The 18,339-nt window shown below is 54.2% G+C and overlaps 4 protein-coding genes across 4 annotated transcripts; all 4 read left to right on the forward strand.

Annotated features, from left to right (window-relative positions):
* Positions 1–3,339: 3,339 nt before the first annotated feature.
* J7T55_013454 (uncharacterized protein) lies at positions 3,340–5,345 on the forward strand (the record flags this gene model as incomplete). Its single annotated transcript, XM_053141250.1, has 2 exons — positions 3,340–4,012; positions 4,090–5,345. 2 exons carry the CDS (start codon positions 3,340–3,342, stop codon positions 5,343–5,345), a joined length of 1,929 nt encoding a protein of 642 aa, XP_052995795.1.
* A 5,992-nt stretch (positions 5,346–11,337) lies between these two features.
* On the forward strand, positions 11,338–14,184 carry J7T55_013455 (phospholipid metabolism enzyme regulator; the record flags this gene model as incomplete). Its single annotated transcript, XM_053141251.1, has 2 exons — positions 11,338–12,505; positions 12,746–14,184. 2 exons carry the CDS (start codon positions 11,338–11,340, stop codon positions 14,182–14,184), a joined length of 2,607 nt encoding a protein of 868 aa, XP_052995796.1.
* A 2,191-nt stretch (positions 14,185–16,375) lies between these two features.
* On the forward strand, positions 16,376–17,096 carry J7T55_013456 (acyl-CoA N-acyltransferase; the record flags this gene model as incomplete). Its single annotated transcript, XM_053141252.1, has 2 exons — positions 16,376–16,754; positions 16,810–17,096. 2 exons carry the CDS (start codon positions 16,376–16,378, stop codon positions 17,094–17,096), a joined length of 666 nt encoding a protein of 221 aa, XP_052995797.1.
* Positions 17,097–17,860: 764 nt separating this feature from the next.
* On the forward strand, positions 17,861–18,199 carry J7T55_013457 (uncharacterized protein; the record flags this gene model as incomplete). Its single annotated transcript, XM_053141253.1, has 2 exons — positions 17,861–18,048; positions 18,166–18,199. The coding sequence occupies 2 exons, from the start codon at positions 17,861–17,863 to the stop codon at positions 18,197–18,199; spliced, it is 222 nt and encodes a 73-aa protein (XP_052995798.1).
* Positions 18,200–18,339: the final 140 nt, after the last annotated feature.

Consider the following 18,339-nt stretch of genomic DNA (forward strand, 5'->3'; position numbering starts at 1 on the left):
TCGACAGCTACTTATTACCCTCCCACAGCAGCGAAGTGAGGTTATGGCCAGAGAGCTGATAAGGCAGATGGAGGTAACGATTGCAGAATAATACACGCTTCTTCAACACCAAAGGCTATAGCCGGAGGCAAGAGGCGTAAGCCACTGACCTATCCACGATACTCACTCCTGCCGTACCAAGCCCGCCATGCCGAAGATACGGAAGGTTTACCCGCCCAGGCAATGCCGTGGAGGGACATGAATGCTCCTCATCGAGAAGGATTGCCCACGAGCAGACCTCGAGAGACGCTTGCAAACAAGTATTGTACCAAAATCACATTTCTGAATTGGAGCCAGCCATTCAGCACAACAGGCCCAGTAGTGTTCTTTTGACTGTGTAGGGCGTCTTCTTGAGGCACCGTACATCCACTTTAAACCCTGGGAATCAGGGAGCTTCTCTAGCTATAGTATACTTCATCACTAAGCAAGACGGCAGGGACGTCAATTCGTGCTTGGGAACTTCTACGATGAACTCGTCACCGTGTCCGGTAGAAAACACGGATGGATTGATACAAAGGCATCTCCTCCAAAGGAATCCGGCATTGGCTTCAGGATTTCAGCTGTGCTCAACGAGATTTGTACTGACAGTTGGCGTCTCTGGCTATATAACTACCAAACCGTGCTCAGAGGGTGTGGGTGCATCCTGTTTCTCTGTAGCCAACTCTGACCCAGTGATGGGTGCCTTGCGAGACCCTTTCAGCCGAGGCTGGAGTACGGACAGCTATGAGCACGGGATGTAGTTGGTCCATTGCCATCAAAGATAACCATTGCGTGGAGACGGTGCATGTGAAGTGCTCACAAGCGGAGCAAAATTTGTATAGATATTTCCAGGGAAAGACGCTCCCAGGAGAAGGACAAAGAACCATCAACAAGTCCGCTTTTAGAGAAGGGTGTGACCGCAAGAAAATTTCTGTTAGGCTATGACCCAGAGAGATTCTCCACGGGACTGCTCTGCAAGAGGCTTTTCCGCAACAATTTATCGCGTGAAGGAGCTGATGCTATGAAAAATGTGGTATCTTCGCCCGGTCTCGCCAGTGCCATGAAGTATGCAACTCTGAAGATAGATGTAGTATCACTAGTATGAAGTCTCTTATCCGATGTAGCCATGAGGTTCAGGGTGTACGTGCTTAGGTCAAGCCACAGGCATCGCATTACGCGCTTACCGTGGGCAGCGACAGCGTCCTGTGTCAATGCCGGACTTCACCACCCACGCCAGCAAAGCGCGGAGAACACGGACAAGCCCGAGGTGGATCTATATCCGCTGAACCCGCCAATGCACTGAGCGCCTCTTGAGCAGGGCAATGCCGAAATCTGGACCAGAATGTGGGGAAAGAAAAAGACGCTCGGGGACAGTTGGATGTTGATAGTGCTTGTTGCGGCATCATTCTGTTCGTATCACGATCAACTACACGACGGCGTTGGTTATTGTGAGGCATGAGAACACCTATTGGCAATTGCATTCAACCAACGCGAGACGTGTTGGTATGAAGTGCTTTCTCTACCTGTCTAGGTTCTGTCATAGCTACAAGGAATGGCGAGGCGGGTTGTATATCCAGGACAATGAAAAGTGTACCTCGGAGAAGGTCCTGGTCGATATTGGCGAACCGCTACATCAACCGAGATTTGATTCAACTCTCACCGAGGACGACATTCCTGCACGATTAGTCACGTGGAGCCTTACAAGGAGATAATTGCTAGGACATACGGTATAGCCGGGGTTTTCCTGTGCGGCATAAACTTTGGAGATGAGCTCGCAAATGAAGGGCAGTCCGGGAGCATGAACTTTCACTCATTCGACCCTCCGCGGGTAGACGACAAGCACGCCGCGCACTGACAGCCCAGCGGGAGCGGATGCCCTCCACAGAAGCCACAGAAGTGAGCCGTGCTGTCTGGTAGCCGGCCAGCCCAGCCTGCGAGATCCGAATCACTGGGTAGGCCAAGCAACGCTGCCGTCAGTCTAGTCTGTGCATTATGCCTGTGCCTGGCGGGCTGAACATTCAGACTGGGATGTTGCTCGCAGGGGCTCGAAGTGGTTGAGTCACTCTATGGCCGCGTTGTTTCAATGGTCGTTCGACTTGCATATTCTAGTCGCAGACGGACGCTCTCGAATGAGTAGACTACTGTATGTATGGATGCGGTGCTTGGAGCATCTGTTGTCCGGTATATTGGCCAAATCATCAGTCAATAGATGGCATGGAGCGAGATATTGAAGGCTGTTATTGTCTACTGGCAAGGGCTATTTTATTGGCTTTGAAGGCACCGTTCGAGTCAGAGAGCAGCCACGCGCAACGAGTACGCAAGCTCGCCGCAGCATAATGCTTCATTGTTTAAGAATATCGTCACACAAGTATCGCATGTACAGTAGAGCAAGCCCTAACAGTTCTGTGTAAACAGTGCCATCAACATCCATCGCCTGGGATGCTAGACTGTCTGATGTTTGTTCGTCCAGTCATTCGCGCTGCTGATTGGAAAGGAAAAGGGGTGACGCGCATTGCTGAACTCTCCCTCCAGGTGAGATGTCGGCGTGGAGCAGCACAGGCCAATTGCCCCCCTGCGGTTGGGGGAGTGCCGAGACGGAGGAACCCACTCACCTCTCCCTTCTGTTTCTGCAGCCCATACCAGCTCGCCTGTAGACCCTAACACGACGCTAACAGGTTCCTGTCCTGGTTGCTCTGCCGATCGCCGCCCAGCCCTGGACGTCCAGACGTGCTGCTTCTGGCGCTAGTGCTGCTCCCGGAATCCCCAAGGCCCCAAAGGTCGCTCTCTGCTTTGCCCCAACTCTGCTTCGCTCTGCTCTGTCGTGCTCTGCTGATCCGACGTGCCTGTCTTGGATTGCATCGAGTCAATCGCGTTCTTCGAGACCTGCCAGCGCCACCTGCGTCTTCAGAATCTAGTCCTCATTTCTGGACGCGCACGCTCAACACAACCCAGTCCAACTTGGTTCTTGTCTTTCAGCAGCATTCGCACACTGACGGACATCCCATTTCGCATCCACAATTGCATCGCTATCTTCAAATCGCTGCCCACTGCATCTCCCCATGGCATCGCGCTAGTCGCCATCCCATCCTCCCAACCGGATATCCACTTTGGCAGCATCCAGAAGAGGAGTTTAGAGGTACGGACCACCTCTCTCACCGCATCTTGCTTGAGCGTTGCCCATGCTCTGCAAGTCCTGTTATAACCGCTGCTCGCGATACCTAGCGTGTTTCTCTAACCCTTTGTTTGTTTCTTTCTCTCCAGCCCAGCCGAGACATTCTCGAAACACCACATCAACAACGAGATAACATTCAACCACCGACCATGTCAACTGTTGCGGCCAAAAAACCGCCCGTCACGGGTCGGGATCCCAACTCGACTCTGACCTCGTCGTCGCCCTCAGCCTCGCGCGCCACCCCTCGCTCTTCCACGCCCACCTCTTCCGCCGCTGCTGCGGGCGGCAGTGCACAAAGCCATGCGAGATCGCGCTCCTTCCGCTCAGGCACACCTGTCTCCGCCCGTGCTGCTGCAGGACAAAGGAGGGAGTCCCCTCTCTCGAGCACCAACGGCCCCAGCAGCAACACTGCCAACGTCGAGGCTGAGGAGGCTGCTCGCGCCGAGACAGTCGCGCTGCTCGATGACCTCAAGGATAGGCTAGCGAAAGCCGAGACTACATCTGAGGACTACAGGAAGCAGGCAGAGGTGCTCCAGTCTAAACTCGACGAGACAATCAGTGAGCAAGTCAAATATGAAGAGAAGTGCCACGAGCACGAGGAGCAGATCGAGGCTCTGCAGAACGAGCAGCGCGAGTCCACCAGAAAGATCAGGGAGATGGAGGCCATCTATGAGGCTGAGCGCTCCGCCATGGTCAAGGAAAAGGAGGAAATGTCAAACCGCGAGGAGCAGCTGCAGATGATCATCGCACGACTCAAGGACTCCCTCAACCAGAAGATGAGCAAAGAAGACAACGACGACGAGATTCGGTCAACGCGATCCCGTAAGTACCTGCAGCAAAACATTCCCTGTTGACTCCTCTTGACTACCTAAGCGAGGTCCTAACGACACCCCATCCAGTGAACCCCACCTCCCCTGGCCTCGAAGGAGGCAGCTTTGCACCACCTGCATCTCTTTCGCGCAGCGACTCTAGGAACCAGTCGAAACTTGTCATGCAGAAGGACAAGCTCATTGAGTCTCTGCGTCTGGAACTGGCGGAGGCTCAAATCAAGCTCGTCGAATCCGAGAACCGTGGCGGCGGCAGGCTGCATGAGGTCGAGAAGCTTCTTATGGAAACCCGCATGGCCAACGCACGTCTCATGGAGGACAATGAGAGCTATCAGTTGCTGCTGCAGGAGAAGACTCTGAACGGCGATTTCAAGAACAGCGACTTCAGCTACATGGGTGGGCCACAGAGCAACGACGATGCACTGGCCGCCCTCGAGGGCAAGGCCGGGGGAGCCAGTCTCGCCGATGAGCTCGGCGATGCTGCCGATGGCGAGGAACAGAATGACACCGTCCGCCGCCTCGAGGCTGATGTGCGGTCTATGAAGGACCAGAACAAGGCGTTGACGCTTTATATTAACAGAATCATCGAGCGCCTGTTGCAGCATCAGGACTTCGAGCACATTCTCGACCAGACCGAGCCAGGGTCGAAGCCGGATACAAACAAAGACCTACCAGCACCACCTAGGGAAGCCTCTGGCTCCTCCGTTCTGCAGCGGGCCAAGTCCATGGCCATATCCAACCCAACAGCAGGCACCAAGCCCAGGCCGAGGCCCATGTCGGTGATGCCAACCGCCGCTAATCTCGCGCAGTTCTCCAACCCCGACACGGCACCTAGTATCCCGATCGGGATGGGGCGCTCGCACTCTACGCGGCGCGTGCGGCCCATGAGCGAACAGATCACCGGTGCCGCCTCAATTGTCAACAACATGTACAAGGGGCCTGATGGACCCCTATCTCCGATCTCTCGCAACTCTCAGACCTTCTTCAGCACCCCGCAGCGTGAGCGCAACACCTCTGGTGCTACAGCCAGCTCTGTCCCTGGCAACTTCCCTGGGATGCGTTCAGAGACATCGAGCGTCAGCGGCGACTCGTCGTCCCAGATGACTGGGGACAAGGACACCATCAGCAGCACGCCAAACCAGAGCCCACCCCGTGAGAAGAAGGTCACACAGAAGTTCGACGCGGGCAACAAGCCTCGCCCACTTAGGCTGGTGCAGGAGAACAACGAGGCGCAAGCTGCGGCGAACAAGCGGCAAAGCTGGATTGGTGGATGGTTCGCAAAGAAAGAGGAGGTGACGAGCCCGAGAGAATCGTCCATCAGGGAGTAGGGCATCCCACGCCGAAACTTACGAGGCAAATTATGATATTGGAAATGGGTTAATACGCTGCGACATGACATGGACGAACAGAATAGAAGAAGAAGCATCAAGTCCGATTCGCATCGAGCATTAGTGATGGAGACACGAAAATGGGGATTTCGACCGGGCTGGAGCTGGTTCGAAGTGTTTGGTCTTCTCTTGACGGCGGGCTTAATACATTTGTGTTGGACAACAACATTGCATCGGGGCTGCCCCTTTTGGAGTTTCCATGCTTACAAACATCCTGTTCGGCTCACAGTATATACATCTAGTATCACTGACTGGATGGTGGCGTGGATGACCGACGGTCTTTGTCGTCTTAATCGCAGGATAGGATACCCCCCCTCAAGGCACCTCAAGTCAGGAAAGCCTCCCCCATCTCATTTGGATAGTTGCATTTCAGCACCACAGACTAGGTAGAATAGGAGAATCTTCTGGGCATTATACAGGCGCTATTGGCAGCCTTGAATCGAAAGGGAGAGAAAGAGCGCGCGAAAGTAGTGTAATTTGAACGGCATGCGAACAGTCATTGTATCCCCCAGGTCGACCTGGCCCTTTGCCAATCGCGACGGTTAATGGTTGACGGTGACGTCTGTCCCACGGCCCGAGGCCACATGACAGCTACCTTGAGCCACGGTGGTTTTGCTCCGTGCTTACCTTGTGCCGCGGTTGCAGGTCCGACGAGAGCAGGTTACATAGGAGGTTAGTGTTAAGCAGCTTCTGAAAGAGGACATGATTTCCCGTCGCACAAGCATGCTTCCGTGGAGCGTACTACAGTCCGCAGAGTCGCCAGCCTGCTTGCCAGCCTGCTGGCGGGTTAAAGGGCACACGGGCTGACTGGGCTGACAGGATAGATGGACGGACGGGACGTGTCTGGGTCCCATCCGTCCACCCATCTATCCGTCATCTATCTATCTATCTATCTGCTCCATGGCTGCAGCCTGCCTATTGACACGCACCGAGTAATCTATCTTGTTGGTCTTGTCTCACGTCTCGCGCCTAGGCTGACTACCTTTCCGTCGCTTGCTGGCGGATGAGACAAACTTACCCTTCCCATGCCTTGCTGCTGAATGCTGTCCCACCCCTTTTCTCGAGGGGGGGCGTGGGGGTGTCTTTCCTTCCCACCGCCAAAAGCAAGGGCCAAGCAGAAGCAAACACGGGGGCCCGGGTCGGCTGGTGGTGTGTGTGGCGTTGTGTGGTGTGGTGTTGTCGACTGGGCACAACGAGATACAAACCAAAGCCCAGGCAGCCAAGGCAGGGCTGACCAACCGGCCAACCGAACAGACCAGACTTGAGAGACGCTACCTCACTGCACCCGCAGGCACCATTCCCACGGGGCCAGCCTGTCAGAATCTCGGGTTCCTGCGCAGCTGATCACGATTGTCGTACCCGGGCGGTCGGTCGCCCAATGCAATGATGCAAGCATCAGTCCGCGCCGGGCCAGTCTGTGTGTTCGAAAACCCTCTTTGGGGTCGACTCATGACAATCCGGGCCACCGCCCTCCATCCCCGAAAGGGCATGGGGGGGAGAGGAAGGGAGCTAAGGGGGCCCGACAAGGTGGGAGGGCCTGGTTCTTAGGATTGGCAGTCACTCGCACACCGTCGCCACTCATTGGTGGAGGTTATAGACTATGACATCCTGCGAAAGGGCGCACACGGTAGATCGATCGGCCTGGGTAGCGTGCTGCGTACCCGATCAGCTGGACCGATGGTGGTGCTATCGTGGCCCCTTCTGGGTTGAGCGAGAGGGAGTAGTTGGACGAGGAAACAAGATTTCTGGGGGCGTGCGCTACGGCTGGGTCCCCAACCCAAAGGGCCGCGGCCGTGGACGGTGAGCTGTCACGTCGAGCGACCCGGCTGGTGCGAAGGGAGGAGAAGCTTGTGTCGGTGATGCGGAAAAGTCAGATGAGGTGAGATGATGTGAGACGGCATCAGCCTTCTCGTCGGTCCGCTGGCCGGACGATCGCGGGTGTGTATCTTCACATGGACATGTGTTCGGCTTCGCCCTGGTTTTCTGCCTGGCGTTTTGTTCTCATGGGCCCAGCGGCAGTGGCTTTCCCCTCGAGTTCTACCCGTCTACTGCGAACATCGCATTTACATTACATGCACATCTCAGCCTGATTCATGAGTATCTTTGCCCAGTTACTCGTTATCATGTTTCACATAAGGATCCAACGTCCACCGTTGATAGCTATCAGAACATCTATTGAAGTTGTTGGGTGCCCCTACGGTACTCAATGCCTACCGCACAAAAGCCCTGCACACCCTGAACAGCCCGGCCCCGTCGCCCACGTGTCACTCCCCCGGTGGCTTCGGTTTCCCCTGACTTGTGAGCACTCCACTCGCCCATGAAAGCCGCCGCTTACCGCTACATTGGAGCCTCTTTTCTCCTTGTCTTTGTTCTGTTTCCATGCCGGAAGCCTTCCCCTAGTAGGGCCGAGAAGAAATCGTCTCCGGTTCCACTGGACCCTTGGGAGCCTAGATGGTAGGGCATTGAGGCACTGTCTTGCGGTCACTGGTTTCCCTTGTTCCGGCCGGGCGTGGAGACCTCGTTACTTGCACAGAAGGGGAAAAAAGGAAGACTTCTCATGTCCAGCGTGCCGTTTGGCTGTTTGGCAAAACGGTGCAGAGATTTCAACAAATTCACATCCACCCCGGATGTCTCGGGATTGATCAAGCCACCACTTCTTGGGTCGGACCAGTAGGGGAATAGATATTCGTGGAAAATAGCTGAAGACAGGCCTGAGGAGATAGTCTAGGAACGCGAACGGTTCGTCACAGTGAGGACAAATCCGTGTCACCTTGTAGAAAGTGGCCTGCTCCCCCGCGCATCTGCATGCGTCTCGCAGGGCTTAAGCGATCGATCTCTGAGGCATGACAGGCAGTCAGACCTGCGCAGTTTGCAGAAGGGGTTGCATTACAGGCAGAATGTCATCTCATCAGAGGGAACAGCTGGGCGCTGCCAGGCTGCCACGTTTCGAGGCTGGGCTGTTGTGTTTCTCCAAACCCCAGGCGGGTGAGACGGTTCGCTAGGTTCCTTGGGACACACTCGGCACCGTTCCAGCCTGCCAGCTGCTTGTTGGCGCTGCTGGAGTCTAGAAATAGTCCCCTGGCGGGCTGTGCTTATGGGGTTGTCGTTGCCCCGGCAGTGCTGACGGTGGGGAGGAGGGTGTTATTTTGGGGCCCCAGCGCGCGCACACTGCATTGTTCCTGGCCACTGCGAGGTGTCAGGCAGGCTGGCAGGTACAGCACCTGTTGATCCTCCGGCAGACGGAATGGCAGCCATTACTTTGCAACTTTGCTGTTCACACACAGCGGAGGGATTCTGAGTGTGGATATCGTCATGGTCACCATGGGCGTCGTGCCGCCCTGCAAGAGGTTGACGGGGATGAGCCTTAGGCGAGTTGTAATTTCCGCTTGGGTATCAAACAGAACCGACAGACACCTTCTGGTGCGCTACGATTTCAAATCAGGAGGATTTGGGCACGAAATGGTGTGGAGCGCTGGAGGGCTGGCGCGCAGAAGCACAATGGAAGGGAGATGGAAGCGGTAGACGGCCAGGGGTTCACAAGCCGCTGGTGTGGGAGGAAAACGTCCGGCAGCTGTGTCCGGGAAAAGAGAGCCAGCAAGCCGGCCAACCAAAGGAACATGGTGCAGTTGGCTGGGTACCAGGTGAGTACCGAACAGGCACATGAGACGGCGCCCAAGCCGCGGGTCAGCGCAATGTTTATGCCGGTGGCGGTTTTGTATCAGTGTCAGTGCTCTCCGTTTCGATTTGTTGTTGGTCCCAGCGGCAAGCCAACTCTGTCTTCGAGAGAAAGCAAGAGAAGGAGACGGAGTCGGACGCAGAATAGCTACAGTGGACACCCTCCTCGGGTCATCCATCTCAGCCACTTTGGCTCGTAGGATCGAAAACCAAACCGACCATGCTGCCATTGCCGTGTGCTGTAGGATCTGGACCAGCGTTGCATTGCAGACTGACTGCGTGCCTCACTGCCTGCCTATCTGCCTGCCTGCCATGCACGGTAAGTATAGCAAATACAGTGCAGCACAGCACAGTACGTAGACTGCTGCGAAGCGAGGTCAGGACCCAGATCGATTTGTCGGGCTGAAGCAGCTGATGGATGATGACCATTCTTTCGCTGTGCATCCACTCTGTTCGATGCCATGCCAGACCATGCCAGACCACCCGGGCAGGCCACGGAATCACTCAGTGGCTCGCCCTCCAAGCGGTCGTCGTTGATACGAAGGGACCCTGTGTCCGACTGCCCAACAGCCCTGCTTTTCTGACACAGTGCCTCGATTGTCAAGGCGAGAGAGACAAGGAAGAGCTTTCGGAGTCCGTGGACCGTGGCCGTGGGTCACGGCAACAGGGAAATGTCGGCGCCTGGTCTCCATGGGTTGTGGGCTCTGAATAGAGTTCGTCGTGTTTGGTGGGAAGTTTTTTGGCTTGCAGCCGACAGCACGCGACAGCAACCTCACCAAGTCATGCCAACTCAAAAGAAAAGGGACTGTGTGCAGGCCGTCTGGCCGTCTGGCTTCAGAAAACCTGGGCAGCCTGGCCGTCTGGCACTCTGACAGTTTAGGCAGTCTCTGTGACCGTTTTCGTCATTCACTGTTTCCAAAGTCACCGGGGGACACAAGGAAGAAAGTCCAGAAGCAGAGAAAGGCGGCCCCTGTCATACCCTACATTTCCGTAGGTGCAGCACAGGAGGTACCTTGGTATATCCTCGGCAACAGAGAGGGAAAAAAGCAACCTGGACCATTTAGTCTACTTACTGTAGGTACGGTCAGTCGGGCGCTAGGGCACTGCCAAGGTACATGCCCACCAGGACAGCGGAAGGCCCAACCGGTCGCCTTCTAGCGTTGACACCCAGGTACAGGCCCGTACCCCTGCCGTACCCAAGCTTGTACTCCACCGTACCGTAGCCCGTAGCCCGTAACCCCCGGCAGGGCAGAAGAAACGGCCGCCTTCCCCCTGCAAGGCGAGTACTTGCGGATAGACTACGTGTAGACTACTGCACCATGTAACAGCCAGCGAGACCCAGGTGCCAGTGTGCCATCGACATCATCTCTGGACGGGCCCCAGTCTGCCAGCCCGTCCATCCCCCATCCCCCATTCTCCCCCCATCCCACCCTACCGTACAGTAGTCCGCCCTCTCACGGTACTTACTACTGCACAGTCCCTCGCAACGACCACAACAGCACTTCACCAGATCCCATCCCCTTTTTTGACTTTGTTTTACGCATACACAAGAAACAACGACACACAAAGAGCACCGGCTGGGTCCTCCATACCCTTTTGTCACCTGCTACTGCACCACGCTGCGCATCACATCGCAGTGCATCGCATCGCATCGCACCGCATCGTGCTCCCATCCCTACTCTCCAACATTCCCCAATTTCCTTGACCACAGCAGCGGTAGCTTTGGATCTAGGCCAAAGGGTGACCTCACCACCCGCCACCTCGCGGGCTCGACCACGGCCGCTACCACCACCACCAGCACCACCTCCACTTGCCAAACCTGTGGCCTGCTTGGCTGCCTGCAAAGCGGGCAATCCTCTTGCAGACTCTTTTCCCACCTTCAAACGTGGAATTCTGGATATCTGGATATCTGGGTATCCAATCTGGGTCCTCTGGCACCTGTCCAGCACTACTTCATTGGCCCAGAGCAGCAGGCATTGTCGCAAGCAAACTGGGTACGGCACGGCACGATCGACGCGAGACACGCTGGTCTACGACGAGGAATCAGGATCGGCCACGATACATGCGCCCCGGCCACTCACAGCTGCAGTCAATCATGATTGATCCGCCTCGACACATCATAACCTATCCAGCAAGTTGAGACACAGCGACAGCTCTATACCAGCCTGCATTCCTCACCTCTACTTCCACCAGCCCATCCCTCCAGGGCCCTCCCTCGGATGCTATATCGCACCCACCAACCAGCACTGTCGTCAAGATGGACACGACAGCCAACAGTGCGGCTGAACCTGCGGCTGCCAATGCCCATGTGCCAATTCGCTTCAACCGCGAGTCGTCGAGCGCCTCCACAGTAAAAGGCGACACCAGCAGCCCTACATCTCAGCCAGCAACACAGACGTCGACTTCCAAGTCCTCGCCGCTAGCCTCCCGCGAAACCTCTCCCGGCCGCCCGCCTATGCGCTCTGGAGCTCCCAGGGCTGCCTCTGCAGCTGGCAGCACGAGGTCACGCAAGAGCAGCTCGCAAGAAACCAGCCCCCAGCGAACATCATCAAAAACGACAGCTCCAAGTGCCTCGACTAGTGGCAAGATATCTTCTGCTACAACACCGAGCCTGGGTCCGGTTAACACTGATGCGACTGCCCGTGTTGCAGCTCCTCAGAGATCGCCAGTCACGGCCGAACACCTAAAAGAGTCACCACGTTGGCCAGTCTCTCCCCGGCTTCGCTCTCCACCCCCTACATCCATGTTGAATCGTCCTAATCTCCCGCCACCACGCAAGGGTGAACTGGAACCACCGGCAATTCAAGTCCAGCGCTCATCACCTCCCCCTCCACCGCAGCAACAACAACAGGACTCGAGCCAAAGCGACAACGACGGTGACGAGTCTCATCTGCAGCCTGGAATGAGGACGCCCGCACGCGGTGTGAGTGGCAGTAATAGTACGACTGCCTTGGAAACCGTGGAGGAGGTTAGCCCTCTGGCCTCGCCCCAGGAAGGCGGGGGCGTTATGGAAAAGGCGGATGATCTTACAGCGTCCGAGGCAGGGTCACAAGCCGACCATCTTGAGTTCTCAATTCATGGCGCAGAAAAATCACAGGCTCCGTCCACCACCAATGACAGCAGCAGCGAGAGCGGGAGCGTGAAGGGCAACAGGAGGCGCACATCCGCCAACGTGCCTCCAGTCTTGACGTCACGGCAATCCAGTGCCTCTACCAAGAAATCGAAACCGTCGGAAGGTTCTGTACAGCACATGACGGTGGAAACCGAGACGGTGACTTCGATACCGCAACATTCTCTCGCCCCTGTGGCTGTGAAAGAGGGCACGAGTGGCACTCTGAGGACAAAGCCAAGCTCCGAGACGATACGGCCCAAGAAGGAAAAGAAGAGGCCGAGCAGGAAACAGCCCAACATTGGGTCTGGCACGGGTGAGACACCATGTTCATCATCTACAGTCTCCGCTCCTCGACTTCGGCATCATCAGTCAATGCGATCAGTGTCTTCGGCCACGGATGCACTGATTTCACCGACAAAACCATGTGCTCAGAGCACATATGATGATGCAGTTGTCAAGTCCGAAGTCTCGAGTCCGCGGCGATCTTCCATGCCCGTTACTCGCAGCTACAGCATCAACAATATGAGCTCTCTGCTAACAAAATCTCGTATAGCGTCATCCAAAGCAGATATCTTCGAGGCGAAAATCGCCAGCGCTGTTGACGAGGCGGACTCTTCAGACTCTGAGGAGACCTTTGTCTATGACTCTAACCCCCCAGACAACAATGATCGGCCCCGGCGGTTCCACTCGAGAACTCCAAGTGCGACTTCGATGGTTAGCCAGGTCGACAGGAACGGCCTTCGCTCCATCACCAACATTATGGACAACGCCGCTGCTAACGCTGGGACGAAGAGGAACATGAAGTTTGTCAACACTTTCAATAGCAGTGGAAATGAAAGTGCGATGGCAGAAGACGACGGCAAGGGCACGGCTCGTAGCGCTGCGGGCTCGGCTCGAGGCACAGGTCGCGTTCATCACCATCATCTTGGCCGGTGGGGCCGCAACGGCACCAATGGTCACACATCCTTGTTCGACAACGAGGCCCCTTTTCACATTAGCAACACGACAACCCAGCGCTCTAAATTCTCAACGAACAGTAACAGCTCACGGCAGCCGTCTGGGCCGACAAGCCCAAGATTTCTGAACTCTGGACGTATAGCATCCGCTGGGAAGCGAGGCATGCACGCAGCCAGCTACGACCTAGACGACACCACTGGCACCGGAGCAGATGATGAGCGCACACCTCTACTTCACGGATCTGTGCGATCGTCCAGGTCAGGCAGAACACGTCGCGGCCAACCTGTAATGCTACGCTCACTCGAAGGTCAAACGTATCGGAGGAATCCTTCCGTGCTGAACAGGTTCGCCAGCTGCCTCGTGCTCACCGTCATGCTCTTGCTCGTAGTGTCTGGGGCTATCGGCTTTATGTTTGCAACCTCTCAGCCTCTGACAGACGTTGAGCTCATTGCCATCAAGAGTGTCGTCGCTGCCGAGCAGGAATTGATATTCGACATTGAAGTTAAAGCGCACAACCCCAATGTAGTGATCGTCTCAATCGACCAGGCAGATATCGAGGTGTTTGCCAAGTCACCGCATGCGGGCACCGATTCAGGATGGTGGCACAGGCCAGATGACCACCAGGGTTCCGATTCAAGGTGGTACTCGAACCATGGCGACATGCACGCCGGGGAAGAATTTGATGGCCCAGTAGACGAAAAGGCTCCCAACATGAGACTGGGTACGATTGGTCGACTCGACAGTGCTCTTTCATTTGAGGGGTCCTTCTTCAACCACGGATATTCCGATTCTACGGGCGAGGTTAGGCTACGCGCACCAGGCAATGGTACCATTGGTGGCACAGCGCGTTGGGAAAGAATCTTGCAGGATGAGTTCGATCTGATCGTCAAGGGCGTTTTGAAATACTCGTTGCCCCTCAGCCAGCACGTTAGGAGCGCAGCAATCTCCGGACGCACGACGATCAAGCCTAATGCTGCCAATGACCCCACTGGGAACGGGACGGAACCCATCACAAAGCCCAAGAAGCCGGAGTGACGAAGTAATCTTCGCTCAACGAGCGCAGGAGGGAGGAAGTAATGGATCACTGTACATGCCTGATGGTCTGAGGACATGGGCGGAGGAGAATCTCGGCATCATTGGACACCACTTACGTGGACTTGTTTCCTATGTCTCAAATACCCATCACCGACCGAGGCACTTTCGGCACTGTTTTATCTTGTTCTTTATTGTATTTTCAGCGTTGCATGGGCCGGCATTGCATTTCAAATTTGGGATTGATGGCGAGGCGTTCTGACATGACCAGACAAAGAAAATGGTTACTGAAAAGTTTTGCAAAGCAATTTAATGGCCGAGCATAAAAGCTTTGGAGGGCAAACTCAAAGCGATAGGGAGCCAACAGAACTTGAATCACTGCAAGGTTACATCATTCAGAAGTCAAGGGGTGGACTCAAAGCTGCAAAGTATGGACACTTTCCCCCTTTCTTCTCGTGATCAGGGTCACCGGAAGGCAATGGAACAATGTGAGATAGGTTGGGATAGAATTGGGAAGGCAATGGACGGGAAGGGACTGGCTGTATCACATCTTTGAGGAGCTATCACATCCACATCACACATCACATATGTGCATTCAATCCTTGAGTATCTCATCAGAGCCATCAATGATCATGGGGGATCAGGCACATTAGAATACAAGTGATACAATTCAAACTACCTGTAATCATCCGATACAACTAAATGCGCCGATGATGTGTAACAGTTAGGAGGAAAGGTGACGGGCCACAGAATGTAGATGCCCCGGAATTTCCTGGGAAATTGTAGGAAACACTCCTCCCCGGCAGCCAAACTCTACGGGATGCTGGAGTGATTTTGATTTATTTACGGTGAGTACCTCACCCGCTATCCCTTCTTACTGTGTAAATCCCGAGGTTTGCTCGCTTTTCCCCGGGTCGTGTTGCCCTGGCCACATCTCAGGATGGCGAGGATTCTAGAAAGGGTTGCTATGGGACCATGACAGCCTACCACGGTCTTCCCAGATGGCGTCATCTCCATTTTGAAAACAGCCTAGCTACATATATATACTGACGAACAAGACCCTCTTACGAGTAAGTTACTGAGTTCGATGGTGTCTCGGGCTGCCTCGGCTCAAGCCATAGTGTTTTCCGACTTTTTGAGTATACTTTCTTGAAAAATAATTCCTTGAATGGTCTTTAAATCTGGTAAAATGCATATAGAATATGGAAAACACCGTCCACTTGCCCTCTGAATACACCTAAGTGGTGCAAACTGGTGTCCAGCTGGCAGTTCTCTCTCTAAGAGCTGCGTCGGTTGAACCAAGAGGCTGTCTTTGGACCGTAAGATGATGTATTTAAGAGACTCTATCCCCCGACGACTACCAAAGTAATTGAAATGTTTGTTTGAAAAACTACCGCGTCAACGATTTCATAAGTAGGCGAAATTGTGTTGCGAAACGCAAAACCCGTCCCAAATCGGCCTCGACTTCGACTTCGTGGGCTCACAGACCCCTAGACTCCGCCACTTCTCTGATCTTCTGGATTCTAAGGGCAACGGAAACTTGATTGTCGCGTTTTGAGATTGGTGACAGCAGGCTCTCTCTCGTGCTGTCGCTCACCAAACGGTGCATCTGGCTCGCATCACGGCTTTGATCGACGTCTGAACAATCACAGCTAACACGAATTAGTCCAAATATAAAAATACCAAGCAAGACAATGCTAGTCGAGTGTGGTTCTCCACGAGAGGTTGTCCAATCTTGCTACAGCAGCTCACTCCGAACGAACAATTCATAGGGAAGCACACATTGGTCAAGATGCACTATTCCGACCTCGGAAATACCTGCAGAATGTAGTTGCAAGGGGTTGGATTGTGTCTGTCTGTTGGCTTCGATGCACATGTGTGTGGCTGTGACGCAAGCCATAACAACGATCAAACCAACAAAACCGTAGTGAAAAGCATTAGACGAAAATTTTTAGCTTCATAGAATCTCACTCTTGCACCCTCTTCCGTGCGAGTCACAGATTTCAAGTCTTAATCGACAATAGACCGCCTATGATAGTTCGTCTTCCCAGTGACTCGGTCTGCTAAAGTGCTCAAAAGTGCTTGTCCCTCCACCTCTCAAATCCTCCCTCGAACCAATTTTCTCTCCATAAATTTCCATGTAGCATAATTTTCACTCATTACTCGAAACCACTGATCGTAATCAGTTCTCAAAATGCTGGCGGTTCGTCCAGTGGAGCACACGGACGTGACCGAGTGCGTCAAAATTCGAATTGACAGTCTGGGGTCCCTCGTCATCGGACGGCTGCCTGAATACCCCGGATTTGCAGAAAATCAGGAAGCCACAATCCACAGAGACATCGACGACAGCCCTCACATACACCATCTCAAGGTGGTAGATCCCGAGAATGAGCTTGAGATCATAGCCTACGCCAAATGGGAGGTCTACAAGAATGGGCGACCGGATTTGTGGAAGCTCAGTCAACCCATGGAGGAGTCCGCGAAGGCGGTTGACGGGTTCGGGCCCCTGAGGGAGGTTGCACATAACTATTTCTGTACTCGGAACGGAGAGAAGGGGAAGCATCCGCACCTGCGTGAGTCAATGCATACTCTGACACGAGAATCTGAAGCTCACAATCTGGAACCAAGTCTTGGCCCTCCTTGTCACAGCACGCCAGCACAGGCAACGTGGTGCTGGCAGCATTTTGGTCCGATGGGGGATCGAGCTGTCGGACAAGACAGGTCTGCCGTGCTATGTGCAGGCTTCGGAACAAGGACGGCGCTTATACCAACAGCACGGCTTTGAGGAAATTGACACAGTTGAATTCAATTTGTCCGAATATGGACTGGAAGGGATCGAAAAGATGACAGAGATGACCAGGACACCATCGGCCAAAATTGCTCCTGAGCACGGGGATGGTGAACTACCTGGGTAGTACTCCGACAAGCTGAATAAGCACTTTTCCTGGCCATAAATCGAAGCTGGGAGTTAAGGTTTACAGTGAAGCCTCTTCATCCGAACATGGCCATATGGCCCGATTCAGACGTTCGCAAGCTCATATTCAAGCAAATCAGTTAGATTCAGGACCTCTTCTATGAGTCGACTGAAGCATGTTGATGCGCCGTCCTGTCCCGACTCAGCTGATCATATTAGACTCACCCTTGCCTCACTGTGATATCTAGTCGTAAAGTCGATCACACCAGGGTACACAAATTCCTAGTATGGTGGACTGATCCGTGGAGCAATGTGGCAGAAGAGCCTCACATTCAACCTTAAAATTCGTCAACAGGGATTGATACGCGTAAATGGCAAATCAAGCTCGCTTTTGCAAGTTTCATGCCGAGACGCAGGACATCACCCACTGCCAAGACAGTGCTTTCAAGAGAATGCTTGTGGAGAATCATTTACCAGACTACCACTGGGCTATTGCGGCAGGTTTCAATATCTGTCTTGCCTCGTCTGAAATCTCCTGCTGCAATCCAGCATCAGTCCTGACGAGGCTGGCATCGACCCAACCAATACTTGAAAATGACAGGTGCCATCCCATCATGTCCGGATTGGCGCCAATTTTCAGACTGGCTCTGGCACTCTATACAAAAGACAATTTCGACGCACCTAATCCATTTCCTTGTAACTAGCTTGCCCGAGCCCACAAGCAAAGAGCACGCTTTCCTGTTACACTATTACTTCGAAGACAACATGAAATTCACCTCACTGGCCTTCACCGTCGCCGCCATGCTGGCACTTGGCTCTGCCGCACCTGCAAGGAATGGGCCGAGCAAGGCCCAGATTCAAGATGACCTGCAGGCTATCGCAGACGTCGAAGGCACAGACGTTGACCCCAATTTGCCCAACGGGACCATACTTGTGGACAATGGCCAGGGACGGTGTGTGGCATCCAGTGGCAAAGCTGTTTGCTCGGGCATATCTGGTTGATGAACTTTGTAAGTCTGCCTCTACCAGTGGAGCCTAGTTGCTAAGATATCAAACTGACAACTGGGAAGATCTGATACCGCAGGTTTCGGCGAGATGAATTGATATGAGGCTGATTGGAGCTGAAAGGGGTTTCCAGAGGGCCATGAAACTTGGACCTGTAAAGCATATAACACAACAAATCTAGAAGAGTGCAGAAAAATATGGCAGCCAAGCCAAACTGAACTTGATCCTTATGAATCTAC

This window comes from Diaporthe amygdali (assembly GCF_026229845.1).
Source record: "Diaporthe amygdali strain CAA958 chromosome Unknown NODE_8_length_1307975_cov_65_857355, whole genome shotgun sequence".
Lineage (NCBI taxonomy): Eukaryota > Fungi > Ascomycota > Sordariomycetes > Diaporthales > Diaporthaceae > Diaporthe > Diaporthe amygdali.